Source organism: Camarhynchus parvulus, chromosome 7 (genome assembly GCF_901933205.1).
Source record: "Camarhynchus parvulus chromosome 7, STF_HiC, whole genome shotgun sequence".
In the NCBI taxonomy this organism is placed as follows: Eukaryota; Metazoa; Chordata; class Aves; order Passeriformes; family Thraupidae; genus Camarhynchus; species Camarhynchus parvulus.
This window is the reverse complement of record NC_044577.1, coordinates 217,980-244,853: the sequence shown is the minus strand read 5'-3', so window position 1 is coordinate 244,853 and position 26,874 is coordinate 217,980. Positions and strand designations below refer to the sequence as shown.

The window sequence follows — 26,874 nt, the reverse complement described above, 5'->3', positions numbered from 1 at the left end:
GAGCAGGGAGAGACGATTTAGGATCTTGCGGGCAGGAAGGAGTTAAACATCTGGCAGCAGCTGCTGGGACAGGCAATAGGGTGGGTCTGGAGGCTGGCTTGGCTGCCGGAGGTTTTGGGGGGCTCAGGTGAGTCCCCAGACGGGCGGCGGGGTCCCCGAGGGGCTGTGCCAGCAGCGGGAGGCTGGCGCTGGGGAGAGGAAGGCTTGGCAGGGCCGGCCACTCCTCCCCCTGCTCTGCTCCGGTTTGAAGGGTCGAGTGCCGGAGCTTGGGAGGAGAGAGTGATGTGAGTGCTCCGAGAGTCTGGCCAGGACAGAACTCCTGCCTCTTCCCTCCTTTCCTTCCTCCAGCCTCTCCGCTCCGCTCTCGGGAGCAACGGAGCTCGTTTTCCCTTTCCGATGGCCCCACCTCGCTTGGGGTTTCTGCTCCTCCTAGCTTGCTGCTTCTCCTGCTCCGAAACACAGCTCCTGGACTGGCTTTGGGACGGCACGAAGACCACAGGAAGCCCAGCACTACCCAGTGAGGGAATCCCAGAGTCAGAGCCGCCAACCTCAGCGGCGGCTCCGGCTCCCAGCCCGTCCCCAGGGATGTGGGGCGGCGAGGTGGCAGGAAATGTCACCACCCCACGGCAGCAGGAGCCAGATCCTGCTACAGCAGCACCTGTGAGTGAGGGAGCCGCAGCCAAAACCACGGAGCAGTGGGACAGGAATGCCACAGGGCCGGTGGAGAGCACGGCGTGGCCGAGCATCGCTCCTCTCCACAGCACGTCACCTGCCCCAGGACAGCAGGCGGCCAGCAGCCCCACTGACGACCCCCAGCTCCTGGGGACAGGGACCCACAAGGACCCCCAGCTCCTGGCATCAGGGACCACTGAGGACCTGCAGTTCTTGGGATCAGGGAATACTGAGGACCCCCAGCTCTTGTGGTCAGGAACCACCAAGGACCTGCAGCTGCTGGAGACAGGGACCACTGAGCACCTGCTACTCCTGAGAATGAGGACCACCGAAGACCCCCAGTTCCTGGGGTCAGTGACCCCGAAGGATCCACAGCTCTTGGGGTCAGGGACCACTGAGAACCCACAGCTCCCGAGGATGGGAACCACCGAGGACCCCCAGTCAGGGGCTACTGAGGACCTGCAGCTGCTGGGGTTGGGCACCACTGAGGACCCACAGCTCCTGGGGGTGGTGAGTACCACAGACCTGCAGCTCCTGGTGGCAGGGCACACCAAGGACCCACAGCCCTTGGGGACAGGGACCACTGAGGACCCACAGCCCTTGGGGACAGGGACCACCAAGGACGCAGAGCTCCCAGGCACGAGGACCACTGAGAATCTGCAGCTCCTGGTGATGAAGAACACTGAGCTCCTGAGGACAGTGACCACTGAGAACCCAGAGCTTCTGGGGAACACTGAGAACCCACAGCTCCTGAGGACAGTGACCCCTGAAGACCCACAGTTCCTGGGGACGGGAACTCCTACAATGGAGACACAGGTGTCCTTGCAGAGACCAGCGGGTCTCCAGCCAGGTAGTGCCCCTTTTCCTTTCTCACCAGGTGACAGCACCCGTGAGCAGGCGGTGCCTTTCCAGGACCCCTTGGCACAACCTCCCCATTACTTCCCCGCAGCATCACGAAACCCATGGCATGGCACTGGCCACCCAGGGCTGGCTCTGGCCAGCAGGAGCAGGAGCCAGAGCCCCCCTTGGCCTGACCAGAGGGTGGATAAGGGTGTGGATTCTCCTGCTGCCGATAACTCTGTCCCTCTGGAGTTCGATTTACTAAGCGCTACCATGCAGCTCTACAGGAGTGACGGCGCGGGGCTCACATCCTTCTTTCCAGGACTGATGCCAGTGGCCAGCCGGTGCCAGCCCATCCCGACCCACCTGCCCTTCTGCAGCGTGCTGGGCACCAGCCACGTCCGAGTGCCAAATTACCTTCAGCATGGCAGCGAGGAGGAAATTCGGGCGGCTTTGCATGAGTGGGAGGGGCTGCTTGAGTCGCGGTGCCATCGCTACCTGGAGTGGTTCCTCTGCTTGCTGCTGCTCCCCGGCTGTAGCCCCTCGGTCCCCATAACCCCCCCGCCGTGCCAGGGCTTCTGCGAGGCCGTCAGAGACCTGTGTTGGACTCCCTTGGCCGGCAGGCGCCTGCCTCTGCCTTGCGATGCTCTCCCTGAGGAGGATGAAGGGGTTTCTTGTGTCTTTATTAATGCTTCTGCAGGTAACGTGGCTGGGCAATGTCCCTGTGTTGTGTCTCCCCTGCCCAGACTCCCCCAGGCGCTGGGGGATGCTTCTGCCTTGTGCCCATGGGATGCTGCCGAATCCAAAATCACTTTCTATCCAGCCTTGGCTTTTCCAAGCAGAACCACTGAGTTTTGGCTCCCTTCTCAAGACCGAGCATCGCTCCTGGTGAATCACATCCCCCCAGCACAGGGGATGCTCCCCAAGCGCACCGTGCTGGCATTCAGGGCCAGTTTCCAGGTGCCACAGGGCTTTGGGGTGTCCTGGCTGGGATCAGAGCACTTGGAGAGCTGGCAGCTCCCTGCAGGAGCAGGGCAAGGACGCAGACCCTGTGGCCATCCAGCCGCAGCACCGTGGTGGCGAGGAGGTTTCAAGGTGACCCTCGGCCATGCCCACACGCTCCCCTCTCCCGGAGCAGCCCTTTGGGGTTAATGATTCACTCGATGTTCACTCGATAGCGGCTAATGTTTGATCCCTGCTGCTTGGAAAAGAGGGAGAGGTTACTTCACCCCCAGCTTCATCGTTCGGTGGCTGTGACCTTCTAGGGACCCAGACAGGGCAGGGGGTGAGAGGAGGAGTGCGGAGGGGGGTGGCTGGTGCTTGGAGAAATGCAGTTGGGATGAAAGCTGGAGCTCCCCCCCGCCTGCCAAAGCCTCTGAATGAGGCTGTGTTCCCGTGCCGACCCCTGCGCCCTCGGGGGATGGCCGGGAGATGCCAAGGAGGAATGCCGAGACTGGGGGCTGGCAAAGCAGGGTCGAGGACAGGGTCCCCTCGGTGTCAAAGAGGCTCTGTTTGTGGGGGATGCACTGGGATCGTGGGGATGCTTGCAGAGGAGGTGCATTCCTATCTGGGACCGCACTGTGGTTGCTTGGATGGGCAGCGTCAGGAATGAGTGGGGAATGTGGGGGCTGTGGTGTACCACAGGGAGTGACTTGATGTGCTGCTGTGTGCTGGGGGTCCCCTGAATCCCACGCTGGCAGCCTGGGCTCAGGTCAGCCAGGAAGGTCATGGCAGAGCGGGAAGGTGTCTTGGAGCATCCTGGGGACATTTCCAATGGCAGATTCACTGTGTCCAGAGACATCCCCGCAGCCATCCCATGACAGCACCAAACTCACTGTGGTCCCCACCAACTCTCCATGTTCTCTGGTGCATGCCCAGTTTGCCACAGGGATGATGGGCTGTGATGTTTGGGTTCTGGAAGCCCTTTGGAAAAAGCAGGTGTGGCCTGAAAGCTCTGGGAATGAGAAGGGCCGCTTGGCTTTTGTAGGGGAGCAGACATTTGAAGGGGTCTCCCCTTACCCCTCTGCTCCCCAGTCCCCATCCAGCTTCTGTCACACAGGAAAAAAGTTCATTTGCTTTGGGAAGTGCTAGCACCCAGCTCCCACCCCGGGCTCGGGGGCGAGTGGCATGTTTGAGGAGGAGGGAGTCTCCCAGAGCCGGCTGCAGCTCCAAGGGGAGAATGGTTGCAAATTGTCCTGCTAACAAAAGCCTCTTTCAGTGGGTCCATCATCCTGAGCCCTGTGGGGGACACAGTGACTTGTCTGGCTGCAGGAATTGCAGCACTGGCTCTTACACCTGTGGGGACCCCTGGGAGGAAGCTCTGGTTTCCTTTTCCCTTAAAGCTGCCATGAATTTGACTTCCTCCAACCCCAGATAAACGCAGTCCCTGCATCCTGGCATTAGCAGTTGGAATGAGCTTGTGAGGTGCTGAGCATGGGGTGACCCAAGGGTGGGTGACAGGCTGAGAGTTTGGGGGAGCCCCACTCACTGACCCAGTCGGGTTTGGTGTAGGGCTGTGCACATCTGGGACTGAAAGGGTGCTGGACTCCAGGATCCAGAGGTTCTCCTCTCAGCAGACTGGGGATGCCCCATGGGGAAGCCTGATCCCAGTGCAGAGCTGGTGGAAAGACTGGGAAGGAGATTTTCTCCCAGTCAGGTGTTCAGTTTTGGGGTGCCAAGGTTGGGAGGGACTGGGGGCTTGGGGAGCAGGGTGGACACAGAGCAGTTTCAGAGACAGAGTTTCAGAGGATCAGTGTGTCTGGCTCTGACAGAGCAAAAGTTTGCCCCCACCTTTAGTTGGTGGCAGTTCTTATGTCCCCACTGCTGGGTCCCTGTCCTGGGTCTGTTGCTGGCATTGGGGCTTGGCAGTAGGGGAGCCTGGGAATGTTCCCTGTCTCAGGCTTTGGAAGAGGCACCCAGGTTTTCATCACCATCCCAAGAGATGTGTTTTCCTTTTGGGCTGGGCAAGGCTGGGCTGATTTTCTTTTCTTTTTTTTCTTTTTTTTTTTTTTTTTTCCTTTTTTTCTTTTTCTTTTTCTTTTTTTTTTTTTTTTTTTTTTTTTTTTTTTTTTTTTTTTTTTCTTTTTTTTCTTTTTTTTTTTTCTTTTTCTTTTTCTTTTTTTTTTCTTTTTCTTTTTTTTTTTCTTTTTCTTTTCTTTTTCTTTTTCTTTTCCTTTTTCTTTTCCTTTTCTTTTTCTTTTTCTTTTTTTTTTCTTTTTCTTTTTTTTTTTTTTTCTTTTTCTTTTTCTTTTTTTTCTTTTTCTTTTCTTTTTCTTTTCTTTTTCTTTTTTTTTCTTTTTCTTTTTCTTTTCTTTTTTTTTCTTTCTTTTTCTTTTCTTTTTTTTTTTCTTTTCTTTTCTTTTCTTTTTCTTTTCTTTTTCTTTTTCTTTCTTTTCTTTTTCTTTTTTTTTTTCTTTTCTTTTTCTTTTCTTTTCTTTTTTTTTCTTTTTCTTTTTTTTTTTTTTTTTTTTTTTTTTCTTTTTCTTTTCTTTTCTTTTTCTTCTTCTTTTTTTTTCTTTTTTTTAAAGAGCTTTGGAGGAAAATTCCTGGCTCCAGAGTTGGGTGGAGGTTCCTGGCTGATCCTCCTGGGTTCAGCCCAGGTTACCTCAGGATACACCTCTGATTTCCCCCACTCCTCATTGCTCCCGTGAAAATCAGCGATGGAGCTGGGGACACTGAATTGTGTCAGCCCCTGCTCCTGGCTCGCGATGGGGCCAAAACTCAGCGCTGAGCATCCATTCCCAGTGCAGTTCCTTCAGCAGTTTCGGAGCCAGGGTGGTTGGGTTTCCTCCCTCCCAGGAAAGGAGAGGTTAAAAAGCCTCTCCTTTGGAGCTGGCACTGGCCCCAAGCAGTTGACATAGGAGAGGAGGAATCCAGCGCCCGGTGTGTGGGCGATGAGGATGTGCTGGCTGCCAGAACAACGGGAGCTGGCGGACACAGCGCTGGCTCACCCTCACCAGATGTTCAGCTGTGCTGGGTAGGAGAGACTCTCTCCAGCAGAACTTCCCCAATTCCCTAATTCTCAATAGGAGTTGGGAAAGGAGGCGACCTCCAAATTGAGAGCATCTGGGCAGCTGAGCTGGCTTGAGCTGCGTTCCCAGGGTGTTGCGAGGGGATGGCTCTGATTTATTCCCAGCTGCAGTGACCATTGGATCTTGTCCTGGGATGACGCGAGGGGTCACTGTGGTCCTGGAATGAGTATGGATGCAACACACTGCCCCGGGGCTCCATGGTGGTTCAGCATCCTGGTGCTCCAGCAGCATCTCCCCACCATGGGCAAGACGCCGTCGGTTTTATCCCATCTCAGGGAATCTGAGCAACCTGGTCTAGTGGATTGTGTCCTTGCTCATGGCAAGGGGATGGAAACGAGATGGTCTTTAAGGTCCCTTCCCACCCAAGTCATACTATGATTCTGGGCTGTCCCAGCTGTGGTTGGAGGGCCAGCAGCTGGGAATGGGGAGCATTTTGGGAGATGTATCTGAATGATGTAGTGGGAGCAGCTGAAGGCCACTGTCTTGGCCAACACACAAATCTTGGGGCCGGTGAGTGGAGGGAGCCGCTGAAGGACAGCGTATTTGGGAGGCACGGGCAGGGGTGTCCTTGCTGAGTGACCATCCTTGGCTGGACCTGAGACCATCCCCTGTCCTTCCTCCTTGCAGAGAGCCTGAGTGCTGAGATCAGCCTGCTGGAGCTGATTGGGGACCCGCCGACGGAGGAGATCCACAGAATTTATGGCCCCGACAACAACCCTGGCTACGTCTTTGGTCCCAACGCCAACACGGGCCAGGTGGCCCGGTACCACCTGCCGAGCCCTTTCTACCGAGACTTCTCGCTGCTGTTCCACATCCAGCCCACCACGCCCCGGGCCGGCGTGCTCTTCGCCGTCACGGACTCCTCACAGAGCATCATCTACGTGGGTGTCAAGCTCTCGGAGCTGCGCGCGGGCCAGCAGCAGATCATCTTCTACTACACGGAGCCGGGCTCGCCCAGCTCCTACCCGGCCGCCACCTTCACCGTGCCCACCCTGCTCAACCAGTGGACGCGCTTTGCCATCAGCGTGGAGGAGGAGGAAGTTGTCCTCTACCTGGACTGTGAGGAGTACGAGCGTGTCCGCTTCGAGCGCTCCCCGGATGAGATGGAGTTGGAAGAGGGCTCTGGGCTCTTTGTTGCTCAGGCTGGAGGGGCTGACCCGGATAAATACCAGGTAAGAGCTTGGGTCACCCCAAGGAGTATCTCCCAAAAGCCTGGAGAGGTGTGACACCGCCCATGCCCAGGAGACAACCAGCTCCGTGTGTGTCCCTGGCAAAGGGAACATGTGACATGGAGGTGGCTTGAGATGCCACTGATTTACTGTCTTGGGGCTCACCAAGGCAAAGCTCTCGAGCTGGCAGGAGGACATGGGGTTGCCATGCAGCTCCCACCATTGCCTTTTCCCAGCAAATACATGGAGCCTCTTCAGATCTTCCCATTCCTAAAAATACCCAGCTCCTTTGGTGGAGAAGCTGGTTTGTCTGGGAAAATGTCTCCCTTACATGGAAAAAATGCCTGGGCTGGAGCATATCTTTGCTGGCTGATGTTGGGCGGTATCTCCAGGAAGACTTTGGAGGGTGAGGAAGGATGTGATAGCTCAGCCAGTGCTTTGAGCAGGACTCGTGTTCCAGATAAGGGTTGTGGAAAGTGTGGGGAAAATGCCCAGCTGACATGGAAATTCCCTGCAGGACTCGAGGAGAGGAATGTTCAGGTTTATCCTGAGCTGAGCAGGATTTGCCCAGCAACAGAGGCTCTGCTGAGGGGATCAATGTTTTTCCTGTGGAGTTCTGCAAGGCACGTTTCTGAGCTTAAACATCATCCTGACTGTACTGCCACATTCCCCCTGGAATGGCTTTGGGCAAGGAAAGCTCCCCCAGGAAGGGGTTAATCATTGATGGGCTACAAGCTGGTTTGCACTGGGATTCCGATTGCTCCCTTGAAGAGCAAATTCTTTGCTCTTGAAGAGCAATTTCTTTGCTCTTGAACATGCTGGGAGGGCCAGGTCATGGCCGTGGAGAAGCTCCTCTGCCCAGCGAGAGGGGTTTGGCACCATATGGGAGGCACGGCAACAGCCTGGAGCAGAGCAGACCCTGTTAGCAGGTGATGCTCCCAGGCCTGCCAGCCCCTGATCCCACTGCCCGCCCCCGGTTTTCCCGTGGGGAATAGCTAGCCGAGGAGGGAAGGAGGCCTTGGCTGGGTGAGAGGGGAGCGGCATCTGACTCGTGGTGTTTCCATCACTGTCCAGCCCTGCCTCCTGTTATCTGGAACTAATGGGGCATCAAGTGGATTAAAGCCTGGCCCTGGGTCAAGCCTCAGGATGGATTTGCTGGGAGGCAGCTGGAGGAGTGTCCTGGCACCTCTGCTCCTTCCTGAGTCGCCTTTGTGGCCGTGGCAGGAAACCTGGAGGGGCAAAGCCTGCAGGTGACGCAGAAGCCCCTGGGACAGCAGCTCTCACGGGGGCAAATGGGGTCTCAGCTAGGGCCTGGCAGGAGGGTTTGTTTGCAGCTGGAAGTGTCACCTGGGGACATGGTTTAGTGGGGGACCTGGCAGCGCTGGGTTAATGGTTGGACTCGATGGTCCTAGAGGGCTTTTCCAGCCTTAACGATTCCATGATTCTGTGGATTTACTATAAGATCTTTGGTGCTGCTGCTCTCTTTATCAGAGCAAAGAGGCTGCAAAGGTCCCCTATCGCCATCTGTTGTGGGACTGCCTCGCTTCAGGGCTTGGAAGTGGCTTTTTTGCCGTGCCTTTGGAAAGCCCCAGGTTTCAGCCTTGCAGCCGCTGCCCAGCACCACCAGCGTGGCTGGACAAGCCATGTGCCAGAGCTGGCATCACATGGGCTGAGCAGAGGTAGCAGCCAGGACCCGGCCAGGCACCCAGCAGAGCTTTTACAGGGATCTTTTGGCTGTGCTCCTTGTTTTTCCTCTGCTGAGGGCTCTCTGGCCACGGCTGAGTGCCCTGCCCCACGCAAGGACAGCTGGCAGGTTCTGCAGCCCACGTGTTGTATTTCCTGGGATAATCTGCACTTCCTTGCTATTTATTTGTGTTTTGCAAGCACCGTGTGCATCCAGGCCACTTGTTTATACAAGAAACCACCACAAATCCCTTCCTAAGGATGCTGCCTCCAGCCAAACCTCCGTAGCATCCGGGACTCAGCAGGAGAGGTGGTGAGGGTACCAGCCTGAACCCCACAGCTCCCACTGCAAGCGGGGTCACCCATCACATCCCAGAGCCCAGCCTGGGTCCTCGCTGCAGGGTGGGACGCAGGGATGCTGTTGGGATGGGAGTCTGCCAAGCTGGGATGCTGCCCATCCATCTGATCTCAGTGGGGAGGAACAGGGGACCATGCTGGGAAGTGAACTCTGAGAGAGGAGATACCTCCCCCTTGGTGTCTCTTCTTTGGGCAAGACAACTAAAATAATATTTGAGCTGGCCTGAAAGCACAGGGCACCACATCCAGACAAGGAAATGTGATGGACTTAGGAAAATAGGGATCAGGTCAGCTAGGCTGACTGTGACATAATACTAATGAATTATAAGTAGATTAAGTTATATAATAAATATATTACAAATACATAGTTTATATATAATTAAAAAATTATATCATTTCCTCTCACAAGCAAATGCCCCCAGCTGGGTGGTGACCTTTCCCAGCTGCTCGCAGTGCGGACAGCAGATCTCATCCATCCTTTTTCTCCCCCTCGAGGATGTGGTGGCCGAGTGGCACAGCAGGTCACATCACAGCTGGGTGGCTTGTCCGTGTCCCCCACCCATGCCCGCTCTCCTTGCAGGGGGTGATTGCAGATTTGAAGCTCCGAGGGGACCCTCGGGCGGCCGAGCGCCAGTGCGAGGAAGAGGAGGATGACACAGAGGTGAGCACTGGCAGCATGGCCGGGGAGGGCTCAGGGGTGCCCCCACCATGCTCCCAGCTCAGCTCTCACCCCTTCTCCACGGGCACATGCAGGTCTCTGGGGATTTTGGCAGCGGGATGGACGGTGGACAGCGGCCCTCAGGCAAGGTCGAGGTGAGTTGCTGCCCGCTGGTGTAGCGCTCAGGGCAGGACCCCAAAATTCCCACGGTGCGGAGAGCTGAGTGCCTTGCATGGCTGAGCTCATGGGATGCTTGATGGTGTCCCAGCACCTGTCCCTTATGGGAAGGCACTGGGAGGTGAGGGGTGTCATGGTGTCCCCTGGTTGTTGGTGCAGGGTGTCCCAGGGCTGCTGGACGCTGTCCCCGTGACCTCCCCGCCCGTGGCGGGGGGCAGCGGCCCGAGGAGTGGCGGGGGGTCCCCGCAGCAAGCCGAGAGGACCAGAGCAGAGGAGACGCTGCGGGTCTCCACGGGAGGTAATTCCAGCGGCTTTCCCCTTGCCCAGGGTGCACAAGTGGGGACATGGTGGTGGTGTGGCCGTCCCCAGCCCCGACTGGGTCCTTTTGCTTTTCCACAGGCGCCGGTCGGAAAGGCGAAAAGGGGGAGAAGGGGGAACGTGGCTTGAAAGGGGACTCGGGGACCAGTGGCATTGTAGGGCCAGGCAGTGTCAAGGGCCAAAAGGTGGGTGAGAGCTGGTCCCTAGGGGCTCGAGGGTGCCAGTGACATGTCTGTGTTTGACCCATGCTTCTCTCTATTCCTGATCTTCAGGGCGAGAAAGGAGACCTGGGTGTCAAGGTGAGCATCACTGGGGGAGCTGGCACAGAGCCATGCCCTACCCAGGCTGCCAGCTCAGAGACCTGCCACCCTTTCCCGTGTCCCTCCCCTCCCTAGGGCAGTGCTGGGTTTGGCTACCCTGGCTCTAAAGGCCAGAAAGGAGAACCAGGTGACCCTGGACTCCCCGGGACCCTCTCTCGGCATGCCGCTGGCTCGGTGGTGGAGCAGGTCACTGGCCCTCCAGGGACACCGGGCAAGGACGGAGCCCCTGGCAGGGATGGCGAGCCTGTGAGTCAATTCCCCCCACACAGGGTGTGCCCGTCCCCCTACTCTACCCACCTGCACACTGACCTGTCCCCTCTCTGCCATCCCTAGGGAGATCCTGGCGAGGACGGCAAACCCGTAAGTGCGGTGGAGGGGTGGCAGGGTGATGGGGGACGGCCACCCCCTTGCCTTGCCACCTGCTGACCCCCCACTGCTCCCCTTTGCAGGGTGAAATGGGGCCCCCGGGGTTCCCTGGGATGCCGGGGGAGCCGGGCCTGAAGGGGGAGAAGGTGAGTGCCAGTGCTGCCCCCTTTCCTCTCATCCCAGCTCAGCTGCACCCCCAAACTGCACTCTCTCCTCTGTGCTAGGGTGACCCAGGCGTGGGGCCGAGGGGACCCCCTGGACCACCTGGCCCTCCAGGACCACCGGGACCCTCCTCCAAGAATGACAAGCTGGTGGGTGCCCCCGGGACACAGGGATTTGAGGGATGGGGGTCCATCAAGCCACAGAGGCGCAGAGTGATCCCACCAGCCCCTGGGCGAGCCCCAGTGCCACCAGGTGCCCTGACATCCCCCTTGTGCTTCTCTCCCAGACCTTCATCGACATGGAGGGCTCTGGCTTCGCTGGTGACCTGGAGAGCCTGCGGGTGAGTGGGGCTGAGTGCCGTTCTTGCCAGCTGGGAGCGGGGGGACACCCTCAGCCATGGCCCCACGTCTTTTCTAGGGTCCACGAGGGCCACCTGGTCCCCCAGGGCCACCTGGCGTGCCTGGTTTGCCAGGGGAGCCAGGACGGTTTGGGATGAACCGCACGGAGCTGCCGGGACCGCCTGGGCTGCCGGGCAGGGACGGGAGCCCCGGGCCCCCGGGGCCAGTGGTAGGTTTGTGGGGAGGCCAGGGAGACCCAGCCAGGGCCGCTCTGTGGTGGTGGGGGGCTTGGTGCCCACCAGCCCTACGGGGTTTTCCTGGGCTGGAACCAACTCCTGGGATCTTACAGGGTCCTCAGGGTCCTCCAGGAAGAGATGGGGAGGCTGGGCAGCCGGGGCCCAAAGGAGAGCAGGTGAGTGGCAGGTTGGCCGTGTCCCATGTGCCCCAGGAACGTGTCACAGCTGTCCCACAGCTGGCAGCCCTGGCACTCCTCTGGGAGGCCCCAGTTCCTGGGCTGGGGAGCACCATTCTGCTCCTGCCTGGGGCTGGGCAGCTTCTCCACCCCCTCTTCTCCCTCCTCCTCCCCAGGGCGATATGGGTGACCTCGGCCTCCCTGGCCTACCCGGACCCAAGGTACTGTGCCTGGGGTGGGTTTTTTTGGATTCTCCGTTGCAGACTGGAGGCAGGGATGTTGCCTGGGGGAGCCATCGTGCGCAGGAATGGGGAGGGGGGTGCTGCTATTTGTGTTCCTCCCAGATCAGGGCCATACCTCAAAGGTGCATGGAGCTGCTGACCCCACAAAGGATGCTCACCGGGCTCCTGCCACCTGCCTTGGCTTTGCTCCAGGCACTGCCACATCAGGGAGCGGGCAGGAAAACCAAGGAGGGGTGTTTCAAGACACAGAGGAGACTTTGCTTGGGGGATGCCCACACTCCACTGGAAAACACCCCATCTTCTGTGCATCACTCTCTCCTGCCTGCTTGCTCCAGCTTCTTTCCACCCTGCATCCCCAAAGGTGGAAGTAAAGGCTTGCTGGGGTGGGAGCCCCTTAGAGTTGGGATGCTGCCTCTTGTGATGACCATCCACTACATCCTGAACTGGGGGCAAAACCCTCAAAAATTAAGGTTTCTTAACCTTAATTCTAACTTTCTGCACTTCTGCAGCACCCACAGGGCAGATGGGGTGGCAGCGTGTGTAAGGTCCAAGCCTGTTGCTTCCAGAGCCATTGCAATCCCAGGAATGCCTGTGAGCATTCCTTTATGGCACTGAGCTCTGCCGCAGCAGTGGAGCCAGCCCCACGTGCAAAGACATTCCCATTGTATGATTTGAGACGAGCCTCTGGTGGCCGCTGTGGACATTACAAGGGGAGCTGGTGGGATGAAGGGCGCCCAGGCTGGGCAATGCCCCCTCCCACAAAACCCCTAGGCAGGAGAACATCAGGGAGATCCTCCACGTCCTGCCCCAGAGGGGATTTGTGAGGGGATGCTCTGCTTCCTCCTTGCAGGCTCCAGGCAGTCACCACTGCCACCTTCCATCTGTGCCCTTCATGTCTCCTTTGCAGGGCAACAAAGGAGAAACGGGACCAGCAGGGCCCCCAGGAGAAATGGGCTTAGCCGGCCTTCCCGGGCCCGTCGGACCCCGAGGGCAGCCAGGGCCCCCGGGCCCCCCGGGACCACCGGGGCCGGGCTATGAGGCTGGATTTGTGAGTGCTCGCTGCAGGGATGGATGGGATGGGATGGGATGGGATGGGATGGGTGGGTGGGTGGGATGGGATGGGATGGGATGGGATGGGATGGGATGGGATGGGATGGAGCCGGAGACAGACACAGCTCAGCCCCTTCTCCCTGCATTTAGGGTGACATGGAGGGCTCGGGGCTGTCATTCACCCCTGGACCGCCTGGGCCTGAAGGACCACAGGTAGGGCCGTTCCTGCCCTTTCCCTCCTCTCCATCCTGGGCTCCCTGGGGAATTCCCGGCCATCATGTCCCCTGCCATCACCCAGTGCTCATGGTCCCCTTGTTGCTTGCAGGGTGTGCCAGGACTGCCAGGGCTGAAGGTGAGGAACCCTTACAACATGCTCCTGGCTCCATCCATGCAGGCAGCCTGTAGGGATGCCTCTGACACCTCTTTCCTTGCAGGGAGAGGTCGGCAGCCCCGGACAGCCTGGCTTGCCGGGACCGAAGGTAGGAGCACTGGGAGATTGGGATGGCTTTGTGCCAGCACCTGGGTGTGCAGGGCAGTGGGCAGGACCCCTGTGCTCTGCGACCTGGGGCTGCATCCTGCCCTTTCCTGCTCCCACTGCAGGGAGATGCTGGCATGCCTGGTGTGGATGGCCGCCCTGGCCTGGAGGGCTTCCCTGGACCACAGGTAGGAGCTTCAGCCCCCCAGCTCCAGAAGAGCCCCCCAGCTCCAGGCAGGGCACCTTTGATTGCAGCAGCTCCATCCCCAGCAGCCCAAATTCCCCCTCCCTGCTGTGGGACCCGGCTCACCTCATGTCAGGGGTGCCCACGCCCCCTAGGCTCCTGTCCCCCCACCTTGTCACCGCACTGGCCGCCACCTCCACCCAAAATCATTGCAGCTTGGCTCATTGCCTGGAGCTGGAGGCAGAGGTGGGGCTGCCTGAAGGATGTTTTGAGCCAGAGGTGGGAGGAGGGGGTCTGCACTGGTGAGCCAGAGTCCCTCTCCATTTGGCGCTCACTCCCTCCTGCTCCTCTTTCCAGGGACCCAAAGGTGACAAAGGCAGTACTGGTGAGAAGGTAGGTGCCACCAGGCTGGGGAGGGGACCAGCCGCTGGCGGCCCTGGGCTGATGGCTTGTGTTTTCCAGGGAGAGCGAGGCCAAGATGGAGTGGGGCTGCCTGGCCCCCCTGGCCCACCTGGTCCCCCTGGACAGGTGATCAGTGTCTCCGGTGAAGATGTAAGTGGTGGCACCTGGCTTCAGCACAGGGCAGGGGAAGGGGTGTTCCAGCAGCCATCGTGAGGGAGGCCTCACCAGCAGCTCTGACCCTCAGAGCCAAGATCAGGGGGAAAAACCTCATTTTGTCTCTTTTTGCAGCAGTCTTTGGTGGCTTTTCCTGGTCCAGAGGTAGGTGCCCTCCTGCCACCTGTGCCCACCCCTCAGCAGGGCCAGGAGGGCAGCCTGTTTTTGGAAAGATGGGGTTTGCTCTTAGGAGCATCTCTGCTTCTCTCTGCAGGGCAGACCAGGCCGCGCTGGCTTCCCGGTGAGTTGGTGACACATCTGGGGACCACGGGATGGCTCTGGTGACAGCTGTGGTCGCCAGTCCTGCTGTGCTTTGCTGCAGAGCGGTGGTGATGGAGGGGGAGTTTGGAGCCTGCCTTTGTTGAGCTGGGAATGACATGGGCTCTGTGTCCTTTCTGCAGGGCCTGGTGGGACCGAAAGGAGACCAGGGGTCACCTGGTCCCCAGGGTGCCCCAGGGTTGAAGGTAATTGCTCCAGGCCACCTGCACCCCATTCCTGGTCCCCCATTCTACCTGGCCGTCAGGTGACACCAGCTCTGTCATGGGAGGGAGCCTGGTCCCTGCGTGTCCCCTCCCACCTCCTCTTCTCTTGCAGGGGGAGAAGGGGGAGCCCGGCGTCATCATCAGCCCTGACGGGACCGTGGTCACTGCCAAGGTGAAAGGAGAAAAGGTGGGTTCCTGGCAGGAATGGGGGGGCACATCCCCCTGGGACAGTGCCAGGTGGTCCCAGTGGTGATGCCCTGTCCCTCTCCATTATTTGCAGGGGGAGCCAGGGCTGCAGGGCCCAATGGGACCATCGGTAAGTCACCATCACCGTTGCCCTCCTTGTGTCCCATGGGGAGGGATGGAGGTGATCCTAGGCAGAGGGTATGCCTCCATACTGAGCATCCCTCACCCTCACCTTCTTTCCTTTCCAGGGTCCCCCAGGACGAGCAGGGATGAAGGGAGAGATTGGCTTTCCGGGCAGACCCGTAAGACCTGCTCCCGGTTTGTTTGTGTCCATCGCCTCCACCGCGCCCCCGTCTGCGTTTGCACGTCCTGCACCCCCTGAGCCCCACACCCTGCCGTGTCCCTGGGGGATGGGGCGGGGCTGGGGTGTCGGAGGTGACTCTGGAGCCCCAGATGTGACGCCAGGGGCTGGCGGGGGAACGGGGACAAAGCTCATTGCGCTGCTCATCCACAGGGACGTCCTGGCATGAACGGGCTGAAGGGCGAGAAGGGTGACCCCGCAGACGTGCTGGGCTTGCGGGTGAGCACTGCTGTGACCCCCCAGCTGCTGGCCCTGCAGGGCGGGGCACACACCCCGAGGGTCTCCCCAAGGACCCCAATCCCTTAGGCAAAGGGCATGTCTCCTTCTCTCAGGGGCTGGTTGTCCCCCTCCATGGTGGGGACTGTCCGCTTTGCAGGACTCTGACAAATCTTCTCGACCCCCACAGGGTCCCCCAGGCCCCCCAGGACCCCCTGGGCCCCCTGGGCCACCTGGCAGCATAGTCTACAGCAATGGCAATGTGAGTATCACCACGGTCACCGTGATGGACATGCTGGTGACTGGGCCCCCGGTGTCCCCTGCCTGCCTGGAGGAAACAGAGAATGCTCTGGTGACATCCTGGCTGGAGCTGGCATGTGGGACTGTCACCAGCATTAGGGGGGGTCCCCAAGGATGCTGCTGTCTCTGCAGCCACTTCCTTTGCATCTCCACAGACCTTCAGTGACTCCAGCCACCCGGCGTTCCCTGGTAAGTGGGTGTCCCTCTCCCCGCCCCCTCTGGGCATTTTGGGGAACCTTGGCAAAGCAGGGCTGGGGAGGAACCCCCTCCCATCCCTTATAGCTGCAGCTCTGAGATGGCATCTCTGCTGCTCCCCACAGGTTTCCACCAGTTCTCAGGACAAAAGGGAGAGAAAGGTGACACCGGGCCCCCAGGACCGCCAGGTAGGTAACTGTTCCCTGCTGGCAGAGGCAGGCAGGGGGTGGCTCATACCCATCCTGGCTCCTCTCCCCTCCTCTCCCTCTCTCCACAGGCCAGTTCCCCTATGACGTGAGTCACTTTGGTACCAGCCTGCGGGTAAGCCCTTTGCACACTGGCAGCTGGAACCCAGCATCACTTGGGGTGCCCAGTGCATCCCAGCTGCTCACCCTAAGACTGTGCCATCCCACAGGGTGACAAGGGGGATGCAGGTCCCAAGGGTCAGAAGGGCGAGCCAGGCAGCACCCCACTCTACAGTCCTGGAGTCTCTGGACTTCCAGGGCCTCCAGGGCCCCAGGGATACCCCGGGCTGCCGGTGAGTACCTCACAGGGTGGAGAGTGAAGGGGGGCACAGTGGGAAGTGGCATCCCTGGGGGCTTTGCTCCAACAGATTTTCTCTCACACTGTCTAGGGTCCCAAGGGGGACAGTATTGTTGGGCCACCGGGGCCTCCAGGACCTCAGGGTCCCCCTGGTATCGGATACGAGGGGCGGCAGGGCCCCCCTGGCCCTCCTGGTCCACCCGGGCCACCCTCCTTCCCAGGTCCCCACAGACAAGGTGAGTACCTGCTCTGCTGCATTCCACCCTGCACCCCCACATCCCTCCCTGCCCCCCCCAGCATTCCTGATTGTATCCCATGCATCCCTCCTTGCAGCTCTGCATTCCTCCCCACGCTGCACCTCTCTCCATCTCATCTTCCTTCCCCCACAGCTGTCAGCATCCCTGGACCCCCGGGACCCCCAGGACCCCCTGGACCACCAGGCACTGGCGGGATATCCTTGGGGGTGAGTCAGGGCTCTGGGCAGGGGTTGCCCGTGGTGCAGGCGGCCGATCCCTGAGCCCTGCCCCCTGTGGGCTGTGCCCACAGCTCCAGGCCATGCCCACGTACCAGGCGATGCTGAGTGCCGTGCACGAGCTGCCCGAGGGCGGCCTCGTCTTCCTGACGGACCGGCAGGAGCTCTACGTCCGCCTCCGCGGGGGCTTCCGCAGGGTGCTGGTGAGTGGGGGGGCAGAGGGGCACCCCTGCCAGGGCTGCGCTGCCCGGCTTGAGGGGAGCGCGGACAGCACCACCCCGGGGGCTCGGTGGTGACTCCTGGTGATGCTTGGGGTCCCCCCACCCGTGCGCGAGGAAGAGGAGAGGGGGGCAGCTGGGATCTGATGTGCCATGCCCTTGCAGCTGGAGGAGCACAACCTGATCCCCAGTTCGGCTCTGGTGAGTCCTCTATTTCCCATGCACATCCTCATTCCTATCCTCCTTCCCAATCCCATCCCTATCCTCCATCCTCATCTATCATCCCATCCACAACCAGCTCTATCCATCATCAATCAACTTCATCCCCTTCTCCATTCATCCCCAACCATATCAATCCCCATTCCCAACCATCTCCATTCCCAGTGCCATATCCATCCAACCCCAACCATCTCCATGCCCATCTTCATCCAACCACAACCATCTCCATCCATCCCCAACATTCTCCATCTCCATCCCCATCCCCACCTGGGGCACCACATCCCCCCTCACACTATGTCCCCCTCCCCAGGACAACGAGGTGTACGACAAGCCGCCCACCCTCCACTACGCCGGCCCCCAGCCCCGCGGGCCCCTGCACCCGCTCCGCAACCACGTCCCCTCGGCCACCGCCCGTCCCTGGCGTGGGGACGAGGTGGTGGCCAACCAGCACCGCCTGCCCGAGCAGCCCCTGCTCCACCACCAGCACGAGCTCATCAATGGCTACTACATCCACCGCCGGCCAGACCCCGCCCCTGTGGCCGCCCATGTGCACCAGGACTTCCAGCCTGCCGTGAGTGCCACATGCCGGCTGAGGGGAGCTGATGGTGGTGGCCAAAGCTGTGTCCCTCAAGCCCTGCTGTCCCCTCTTGGCAGCTTCACCTGGTGGCTCTGAACACCCCGCTGAGCGGCGGCATGCGTGGCATCCGGGGCGCCGATTTCCAGTGCTTCCAGCAAGCGCGACAGGTTGGGCTGGCCGGCACCTTCCGCGCCTTCCTGTCCTCGCGCCTGCAGGATCTCTACAGCATCGTGCGCAGGGCCGACCGCACCGCCGTCCCCATCGTCAACCTCCGGGTATGCATGTCCCATCCCCTTCTCAACACTCTCTGAGCTCTCATGGATCACAGAATAGGATCACAGAGCCATTATGGTTGGGAAAGGTCTCTTTAAGATCTGCAAGTCCAGCTATTAACCCAGCACCACCAAGGTCTGGGATGCAGAGCACAGCAAAGCTGCCATCCATCGTGAAGCATCCCCTTCCCAGAGGCTGCTGCGACTTGCAGCTTCTGGGCTGCTCTTGGGGTGCAGGCAGTACTAAACCCCCTCCTCCTCCATTTTCCCACCCTTCCCACCAGGATGAAGTGCTCTTCAATAACTGGGAAGCCCTCTTCACGGGCAGCGGGGCCCCACTGAGAACCGGCGCCCGCATCCTCTCCTTTGATGGCCGGGATGTCCTGCGGGATGCGGGATGGTGAGTGCAGGACTGAGTGATGGGGAATTGGGGTTTGGAGCATGGCAGGGCAGCAGCAGCCCCCCACCTTTCACCCTTCCAGGCCGCAGAAGAGCGTCTGGCATGGCTCAGATGCCAAGGGTCGGCGCCTGCCCGAGAGCTACTGCGAGACATGGCGGACAGAGGAGCGCGCAGTCACTGGCCAGGCTTCCTCCTTGGCCTCTGGAAAACTGCTGGAGCAGGCGGCCAGCAGCTGCCAGCAAGCCTTCATTGTCCTCTGCATTGAGAACAGCTTCATGACCGCCACCAAAAAGTGATACCCGCCCTGGCACCCCCGAGTACCCCCATGTCCCTGGGGAGGGTTGGGCAAGCCTGCACTCCAGCACCCCTGGGCCCCTCAGCCCCCTCCACGTGCCCACTCTTGCCCCGCAGGGTTTCCTTCTCCTGCAGACCTGAAGCCAAAGAGTATTGCCATGGCCCCTGCCCTGGGTTGGCAGGGGCTCAGGTCCCACCCGGGGCAGGGCAGCCATGGGCTGGTGGCCTTCCTCCTCCTCCTCCTCTTCTAACTCCTAATATTTAACCACTTCAGCTTGTTCCCCTCCCTGCTCGGTTGCTGTTTTTGGGATGGCTGGGTGGGAGGATGCTCGGCAGGGAGATTTCAGTGCTGCCATATGGGCTGTTCCCCGCAAAAGCCTGTGGGGCCTCTCTCACCCCAGCCCCCCAGCCCCGCGCTGTCCTCACCAGGAGCTTGGGGTTGGAACCAAATCCCTGCTGCTGAGGCCACAGGGTCTTCTCCAGCCAAGACACCAGCATCCCACCCAAGGGATTGTCCTGTGGTGATGCTGGGCCTCTCCCAGATGGTCTCCATCCTCCCCAGGTAAGGACCATCCCATCATCATTCTCACCTCCACCTCCCAGCCAGCAGAGCTCTCGTGGGGGTCTGGTCTCCCCCATCCCATCCACACACCCTGGGGACCCCCGGCTGTGCCCCCACAGCCCAGGTACAGCCCCAGCCAGGGGGGTGACAGGGTGGCCCCAAGGCGTGGCCAGCTGTGCCCTGGCACGTGTTTCTGTGTGTGTGTGTGTGTTGAGCACGTGTGGTACCGAGGGCAGGCACTGCCATCCCCCCCTCCCTGTGCCACCTTTGCTGGGCTCGAATGGCAAAGGCACAGCAAAGCTGGTTGGAATTGGTGGGGGCAAATCCAAGGTGCTAAAAAAAAAAAAACCAAAAAAAAAAAGAATAGAAAAAAGAGAAATTTGTAAGTAGCTTTTTTGTTATTCTATGGAAATTATTACCATAAAAGCTGTGCGAGTCACACGGTTTCTATTTCTTACAGTCTACTGTATTTTGTGTAATTAATGCAATTTAAAGCGTGTGGATCTTTATTTTTTTTTGTCATCAGTTGTGTCCTATAAACCATTTTCTAAAGGCACTGAATAAAGAAACATTCTCTTGTAGCCTGGCTCCGTGCCATGATGGGGATGCAGCGGGATGGGGTCCCCATCCATACCCTGTGTGTGACACACGCCGGTGGCACCATGGGAATCTTGCCCCCACTCTGTGTGTGGGGACTGGGAAGGGGCACAGCCCTGTCCTCACAGAGCAGAAAACATGTCCCAGCGGTTACATCCTTGACAGAACAGCAGCCAGGACCAGCAGTGGGACAAGACACCAAGCACACAGTGGTGATGACAATGCTCCCTTGGGGAGCCGAGAGCTGGCCACAGTGTCGTGGTACCAGCACTCAGGCTCGTACTGTGCCCGCCTCCGGGCTTTTCTCCTGTGCTGGAATTTCCACTGGCAGCTGGCGTGGCTCCTTGGCCAGGGCCAGCTCCACCGGCTGCCTGCGGCGGCTGTGCTGGACACCCACTCTGATGGCTGCCAGCAGGTAGACCACGGCCAGCAGGGTGAAGTAGCCAAAATACACATAAAACTGCAAAAGAGCAGAGAGGGGAGAACAGCACTTGGAGCCCGCCCTTCATCCCGCACCATTCAGGGACCACCTCCATCCCAGGTGCGACCGCACCCCTACCTGGGGATGCACGGATAAGCCCAAGCCCCTCTTGTCAGCCACGATGATGGTGATGATGGTCTTCAGCACTGTAGCAAAGAAGGTGTTGACCCCGAAGACCAGAGCACAGAGCTCTTTGGAGAGGGAGGTAGCAATCTGGAAACTGGGAAAAATGGGAGCACTGGTGAACCCCTGGCATCAACCCGGCCGCCGGGGTGGGAGTGGGTCCCCAGGAGCCCCACGCACATGGCAATGGGCACCAGGAACTGGTGGGAGCCACGGAAGAGGATGTAGGCAGCATAGCACAGCCAGATGTTGGTGGTGGAATTCATAAGCAGGAGCAATCCCGCCTGGAATGCCGTAACCACTCCAATCACCAGCTCTGACCACAGCTTCCAGCGGATCTTCACGTAGCCAGCAGCAAAGGAGGCGACAGCTCCTGAGGAGGGATGAAGGATGCTGTGAACAGCTCAAGGATCCCCTGCCCTACCTAGGCTGGGACCCAGCCCAGTAACCATCACGTCATCCCCAATGCCAAACCACCAAAAATACCGTAAGGACCACCATTCCCAAGGGGTGCAGCAGGACAGCAGCGACCCCCTGCCTCTCTGGTGTCCCCAGCCATTCCCACAGGAGGCAGCAGGACGTGAGTGTCCCCCCACACCCCCAGTGTCCCGATCCCAGGCGAGTTACCCAGCAGAGTGGAGGCAGCATCCACACCTCCATTGTACACCCTGCGGTTGTCCGTGGTGGGAGAGATCTCGCTCCAGAGGATGTGAGCATAGTACAGCATCAGGTAGTACCCAGCCGAGTTAAAGACCCACCACAGGGACCAGAGGCGGAGCTGGGGCTGCCTGGCCAGCGCTCCCAGCTCCTGCAGCATCCGGCAGAGCACCATGTCCCGCCAGCCCCGTGTCCCCCTCCCGCTGTCCCCCCCAGCCATCCTGTCCAGCTCGGTGGGCACAGCGGCGTCAGCAGCCCCCCCGGGCCGATTGAAGAAGAGGCTGCGCCGGGGCCGCTCGAGGAAGAGGGTGAGGATGAGGCCGAAGCTGACGAAGCCCAAGGAGACGTAGTTAAGGGTGAGGAAGGGGACACCACCCAAGGTGACGCAGAGCTGGCCCAACACGGAGCTGGTGAAAACCCCCAGGAGCACAGCGGAGCGGGAATAACTGGCCATCCGCTGGTAGCGGGACGGGGCCACCAGGGAGAAGATGTAGGAAGAGTAGGCAATGCGGGCAGCCATGGTGATGCCGTAGAAGAACTCCATCAGCTGCATGGCCAGGACGGAAGTGCCCAGCACCAGCAGCAGCCAGATGGAGATGTGGCTCAGGCTCTGCAGCACCAGCACGGGCTTGTAGCGCAGGTAGTCTGTCAGCAGGAAGATGGGCACCAGCACGGCCATGTAGGAGTAGGACAGCACCGGTGTGATCGCATTGGTCACCTGCCATGAGGGCAAGCAGGGGCTGAGCGCTGGGCACATCCCTGGCAATGCCCCCCAACCTGCAGATGGTATGGGCACTGGCTGCTGACCCCCACGGCAGCACCTCCTTGGGGAGCACTGTGACCAGCAGCATGCTCAGCTGGGGGTCTGGCTGAGCCTTGGCCCCTTCCCGTGCCGGGAATGCAGCGTTCCCACAGCGCAGCAGCCAGCTGGGATTGAGGCCAGCATCCCTTGGTTGGGCGACGATGACATTGTGGCCCCTCCTTGTTTAACCCCATCGTTGCCAGCGGCCTAGCAGTGCACTGTGCCATCATGGAAAAGTCTCCCCAGTGGGATGGGGCATGACTTCTCCCAGCCCAGCACCCTCCCACAGGATGCTAAGGTGGGCAGGGGTCACACACTACCCCCAAAATCAGTTGCCAGCCTGGGCAGGAGGTTTTATGCCAGGGCAAGCTGAGCCTGGGACTCAGGGGATAGGGTGATCTCACAGCCAAGTGAGACAAGGCCCCACAACACATCACCTTCCCTGCCCAGAAAGCACCACCATGAGTCACCACATGCTGCCATGCCCAGGACACGTCACCCCTATGCACCCCAGAAGCACTGAGGGATGCTCTGTACAGCCCCAGGATGGTGACCATGGCCATAAAGGGGGACACCCGGGTGGGGGACCAGATGCCCACAGCTCACCTCTGCCTTTGTGAAGTTCTTGTCGGCCCCCAGCAGATAGGGGGTGATGAAGCTCTCCCCGGGCCGGATCTGTGTCATGAAGCCATAGAAGCAGAGGTAGCAGACCTGTAGCTTCCAGCGCTGGTCTGGCCCCATCTCCGGTGCCGGCTTTTTGGCGTCATCATTCTTGGGCATGGCTCTGCAGCAGGACAGCAGCATTATCCTGGGAGCCATTAGCTACGCAGGCTCTGCTGGACCACGCAGCCCCTCTCTGTCCACAGGCGCTCTCGGACGCATGGAAAACCAGGGCGCTGCAGTTTCTGTGGAAAAAGCAGCATTTGGCACAGGCTCAAAATTCCTCCAGAATCGCAAGGCAAACAAACACCACTACCTTCTCCCCAGGAGATGTTCTGGGAAGAAGAAAAGCAGCCATGCATCTTGCTGTGCAGAAGCAGGGGGGGGTCATTTTGGGCGGCATTCGTACATCACGTGCATCCGGAGCCTGGATGCATGGAGCATCTGGATCCACAGTGGGGCATCCTCAGCTCCCATCACCTCCTTTTCCTCACCTTTAAGACTCAGTGGGGTTTTGCTGCTTCTTGGAGCAACACTTCCCTCTGAGCTGCAGAGGCAGAGGGATGCAGACGCCCTGCACGGGGAATGCTCTGGAGGGGATGGCACAAGAATGTGCTGGCTGTGGAAATGAGTTAATGTGCACACCGGGCATGGGGCCACCCGTGTTACTCAGTAGCGGGGTGGCTGGCAGGACTTCAGCTGAGCCGCAGGCAAGTGGCTGCCCCTTGGCTCTGCCCAGGGTGACACAATGCCCAGCCTGAGGAAATGCAAAATGCCACGAGATTCATGGTCCAGAGAGGGATTAAAAGCTCAGATCCTGAGGTTTGGCTGCAGGAAAGCTGGCAGTGCCAGGAGACCCGATTAGCAGTCATGGGATGAGGGCAGGGACAGGAGAAGGCCTGGACTGGTGTCCTCCCAGCACTCCTCACTCCCACAAGAAGTCACCTAGGTGACTTTTCATGCCACATGATTCCTTGTATTCCAACACACGCCACAGGAGCAAGGTTTAGAAACCTGATTACCCAGATAACCACAGAACAACTAATCACAGTCATTAAAAAGTAAGTTCATGGTCCTAGTCTGTGTCCCACTGCATCCTGCAGGGTGAAATTGGGGGATAATCCCCCCCCGCCTGCTGCCAGATAACACAGGATAAACAGGGACATGAGCCAGCACCAGTGGTGGCAGAGGAAGCTGGTGGTGACCTAAACCTACAGGACGCCAGGTGTCCATTTGCCCCAGTGAGGACCCACCGCTCCAGCAGCATTCCCATGGGATTTCAGCACTGGTGCCTGAGTGTCACCAAAACACTCGTGTGCCAGAGCTCACGGCTGGGGCAGCCCCTAAACAGATCCCTGGGGATCAAAGAGGCGCTCGCTCCTTCGCTGCCCAGCGAGCCTGCCCGGCACTGGCTGGAGCACCGGCCCCTGCAGGGGCAGGAAGGGTAAGGAGCAAGGAGCAAGGGCTAACCCCCGGCAAACACCCAGCCCAGCACCGTGCCGGGGCCACTGCCAGCTGCGAGCGCCTGGACTCTGCCCCATCACTTTCTTGTCCCCAGGCTGGGCTGTAGATGTCACCTGCAGCAGCTGCTTGCTGCCATGTGCACCACAACCCCTGTGGGATGTTTGCCATCCTCTGCTCCCCATTCCTGCCCTGTCCATCCAGGAGGGACATATACATGGATCCCTGGCCCACAGAAAACTATCCACACTAAATCCAGGACGCAGCTCCACGAAGCTGCTCCATTCCCCGGAGCACTGGTTCCTAACTCCCAGCATGTGTGTCCCCACACACTAAGGGACTCCAGATCAGAACCCACCTAGCTGCACCCAATCCCCCTTGTCCAGAACATCCATGGAGCTACTTTGCTCGAGGGGAGTGGGCATGAGTACCTGGTGCAAGCCAGGGAGTGGAGGGAAGAGGAAAAAGGAGAAGAGAGAGGGAGGGAGAGGGAGCAGAGCCGGTCCGTTACGACCGTGTGAACCTGTTTATCACCGAGTTATCTGGGTGTGACCTTGACATGGATCACTGTCACGCCACACACCGCCGCCAGCCCGGGGTCAGAGGTGACACGGGCGGCAGAGCCACCCGTGGTCCAGAGGGGACAGCCCTGGGGGTGGGCGCGATGCCCTCCGCCCAGCCGCGTGCCGGTGGCATACAAGGGACACTGCCAAGGCACCATGTGTTTTGCGCGAAGCTGCCACGCCGGATGGGGCGCGCGAACCCCTGGGGTACCTTCCCTAAAACAAGGGCTGGGAAGCTCCTGAAAATGCACCCTCGCCCACCGTACGGGCACCTCTCTGCCTGCCACCGCCCAGCACCAAGGGATGCGCGCTGCGGGTGGTGCGCGGTGCGCTTGGCAGAGGAGGGTGTTGGGGGTACGCGGCATCTGCTCACCCTGAAACAACGGCGGGGGAAACAACAGAGCGGGGGGAAACAGCACAGCACCCGGCACACATCCCCAGCACCCGGGGGAAACAACACCGCCAGCATCCCAGGGACCGCAGCGGGCACGGCACCGCCCGGCGGCACCCGCAGCCCGCACCCCGTACCTGCTGGGCGCCGGGCATGGGCACTGCGGGCCGCGGCCAGGCGGGATCCGCGGCTCCCCGCTGCCACCCGAGCCCGATCGGCGGCGAGCCCGCGACACGGATAGCAGCACGAGGAGGAGGAACAGGAGGAGGAGGAGAATGTAGGAGTACTTCGGGAAATGTAGTCGCTCTCCAGGTGCGGGGCGGCGTGGGGACTACAAACCCCACAGTGCAGCGGGAGGGAGGAAGGGGAGGAGGAGGAACAGGAAAAGCCCGGCCACGCCGGAACAGAGCTGTGCCGGCACCTGTGTCCCGAATAGGGACAAATCCCCCTCCGAAAGCGTCGGCAGGGCGTGAAGGACCCCCTTTTCCAGTGCCCTCAGCCGGGGTCCGCTCCTTGCCCATCTGCCGTGGCCTCTGGGCTGCGGGCCCTGGGGGACGCTGCCGCCGCCTTGGCTCCCTCCGCTGATTTATGATACCCATGGCTGCTTGGATTTATTTCTGCACCCCGTTTGTTTCCTGGGGGTGGATTTGTTCCAGTCTACGCAGTCTGTGCCGTGTCCCAGAGGGTCCCGAACAGTTCCCCGCTGTGCTCCAAGCAGAGCTTCCGAAACTTCTCATCCCCTCACCCAGCCTGGCAGCAACCCCCGAGAGTTGCTTGTGGGGTGAGTCCGGCCTTCAGGACCTGGAGGGGCTGAAGCATGGCCCTACACTTCTTCCGGAGGGAAGAGCATCCCTAGAGGAGGCGGAGCCCCCCGAGAATCGGGCCTCGGAGCTAGTGCCCCATCTCCCCCGGGAGATGATGCATCTTCAGAGTGCATCTTCCGAGGGCATCTTCTCTCCCCGCCTTTCCTCCCCCTTTCCCAGCGCTCACCCTGCCAGAAGCAAATGCAAGCTGACAGGGCTCGGCTATTCCGCTGAAATATTTATGTCTTCCCGCCTGGAAGTGCGGCAGCAGCATCCCAGACGTCTGGGGACTGTCACACACCCACCCATACACACACACACACACCCGTCCCACCCAAGCCAGCCTGTAAGGTCCAGGCAGCCCTGGATATTCCAACCCAGAGGCTTCCAGCCCTACTGAGCCCCCCAGGTGGTCCTGGGGAGTGTGGCCAGACCACAGCAGACGTGGCCGCCAGCTCCCTGTCTGCACCGTGTCCCTCCCGCGGGCAGCTGGGACCTGTCTGTCCATCGCTCATGGCCAGGATGGAGGCAGGGTTAGGTCCCTGCCGTAAACGCAGCCGGGTCCGGGTGCAGGAGCTCCGCAGGGTGTGGGTCCGGGGCGGTGTTGGGCACCGGGGAAATGCCCGCATCCTGGGGCAGAGTCACCCTGGGGCAGAGTCACCTGGGACTGCCCCCAGCCACCACAGGGCAGCGGCAGGGACTGGGTAGGGGCAGAGCTGCTTTAGGGACAGAACAGGGGCTGTAGTAGGGCGAGGACAGTGAAGGGCGGGGGAAGGAGTAGGGACTGAGTAGGGGGAAGAGCAGGAGCTGGGACGGGAGGAGCCGGTTTAGGGGCAGGAACAGGGGCAGGGGCTGTATTAGGGAGAGGGCAATGACGGGGCAGGGGAAGGAGTAGGGACTGAGTAGGGGCAAGAAGAGGAGTAGGGGCAGGGGAGGAGCAGGTACAGGGGCTGCGGCAGGGGCTGAATTA

The 26,874-nt window shown here is 60.0% G+C and overlaps 2 protein-coding genes across 8 annotated transcripts; one reads left to right on the top strand and one right to left on the bottom strand.

Annotated features, from left to right (window-relative positions):
- Window positions 1-115: 115 nt before the first annotated feature.
- On the top strand, window positions 116-19,746 carry COL18A1 (collagen type XVIII alpha 1 chain). Of its 5 annotated transcripts, none has more exons than XM_030952845.1 (42): window positions 116-2,212; window positions 6,171-6,715; window positions 9,333-9,413; window positions 9,506-9,565; window positions 9,747-9,885; window positions 9,987-10,090; window positions 10,178-10,204; window positions 10,301-10,471; window positions 10,559-10,585; window positions 10,675-10,737; window positions 10,816-10,902; window positions 11,040-11,093; window positions 11,171-11,320; window positions 11,441-11,503; window positions 11,680-11,724; window positions 12,653-12,793; window positions 12,946-13,008; window positions 13,121-13,147; window positions 13,230-13,274; window positions 13,396-13,458; window positions 13,812-13,847; window positions 13,917-14,006; window positions 14,148-14,174; window positions 14,284-14,310; window positions 14,471-14,533; window positions 14,664-14,738; window positions 14,832-14,867; window positions 14,986-15,039; window positions 15,252-15,317; window positions 15,505-15,576; window positions 15,770-15,803; window positions 15,935-15,997; window positions 16,087-16,130; window positions 16,225-16,347; window positions 16,444-16,588; window positions 16,742-16,815; window positions 16,899-17,027; window positions 17,208-17,243; window positions 17,572-17,832; window positions 17,916-18,113; window positions 18,395-18,510; window positions 18,593-19,746. In XM_030952845.1, the coding sequence occupies exons 1-42, from the start codon at window positions 397-399 to the stop codon at window positions 18,804-18,806; spliced, it is 5,754 nt and encodes a 1,917-aa protein (XP_030808705.1). In that variant the 5' UTR covers window positions 116-396; the 3' UTR covers window positions 18,807-19,746. The 5 variants fall into 5 exon arrangements, with proteins under 5 accessions (XP_030808705.1, XP_030808704.1, XP_030808707.1 ...); XM_030952844.1 differs by having other exon boundaries at window positions 14,145-14,174; XM_030952846.1 differs by having other exon boundaries at window positions 117-2,212; window positions 11,450-11,503; window positions 14,145-14,174.
- SLC19A1 (solute carrier family 19 member 1) lies at window positions 19,746-25,371 on the bottom strand. 3 transcript variants are annotated; one of them, XM_030952850.1, is made up of 6 exons: window positions 25,239-25,371; window positions 22,633-22,931; window positions 21,195-21,942; window positions 20,748-20,940; window positions 20,523-20,664; window positions 19,746-20,423 (listed from the first exon to the last, which is right to left on the bottom strand). In XM_030952850.1, exons 2-6 carry the CDS (start codon window positions 22,843-22,845, stop codon window positions 20,235-20,237), a joined length of 1,485 nt encoding a protein of 494 aa, XP_030808710.1. In that variant the 5' UTR covers window positions 22,846-22,931; window positions 25,239-25,371; the 3' UTR covers window positions 19,746-20,234. The 3 variants fall into 3 exon arrangements, with proteins under 3 accessions (XP_030808710.1, XP_030808711.1, XP_030808712.1); XM_030952851.1 differs by having other exon boundaries at window positions 21,222-21,942; XM_030952852.1 differs by having other exon boundaries at window positions 22,633-22,810; window positions 25,239-25,364.
- Between the last annotated feature and the right edge of the window lie 1,503 nt (window positions 25,372-26,874).

What these genes read in the sequence shown, in the direction of transcription:
- COL18A1 (XM_030952844.1), top strand. Translation starts at nt 397, where the DNA reads ATGGCCCCACCTCGCTTGGGGTTTCTGCTCCTCCTAGCTTGCTGCTTC. An exon ending in GTGACCTGGAGAGCCTGCGG is followed by an intron (nt 11,094 to 11,170) that starts GTGAGTGGGGCT and finishes CGTCTTTTCTAG; the next exon opens with GGTCCACGAGGGCCACCTGG. An exon ending in CAGGCCGCGCTGGCTTCCCG is followed by an intron (nt 14,311 to 14,470) that starts GTGAGTTGGTGA and finishes TCCTTTCTGCAG; the next exon opens with GGCCTGGTGGGACCGAAAGG.
- SLC19A1 (XM_030952850.1), bottom strand. Translation starts at nt 22,845, where the DNA reads ATGGCTCCCAGGATAATGCTGCTGTCCTGCTGCAGAGCCATGCCCAAG. An exon ending in AGAACTTCACAAAGGCAGAG is followed by an intron (nt 21,943 to 22,632) that starts GTGAGCTGTGGG and finishes CCCTCATGGCAG; the next exon opens with GTGACCAATGCGATCACACC. An exon ending in GCTTATCCGTGCATCCCCAG is followed by an intron (nt 20,424 to 20,522) that starts GTAGGGGTGCGG and finishes GCTCTTTTGCAG; the next exon opens with TTTTATGTGTATTTTGGCTA.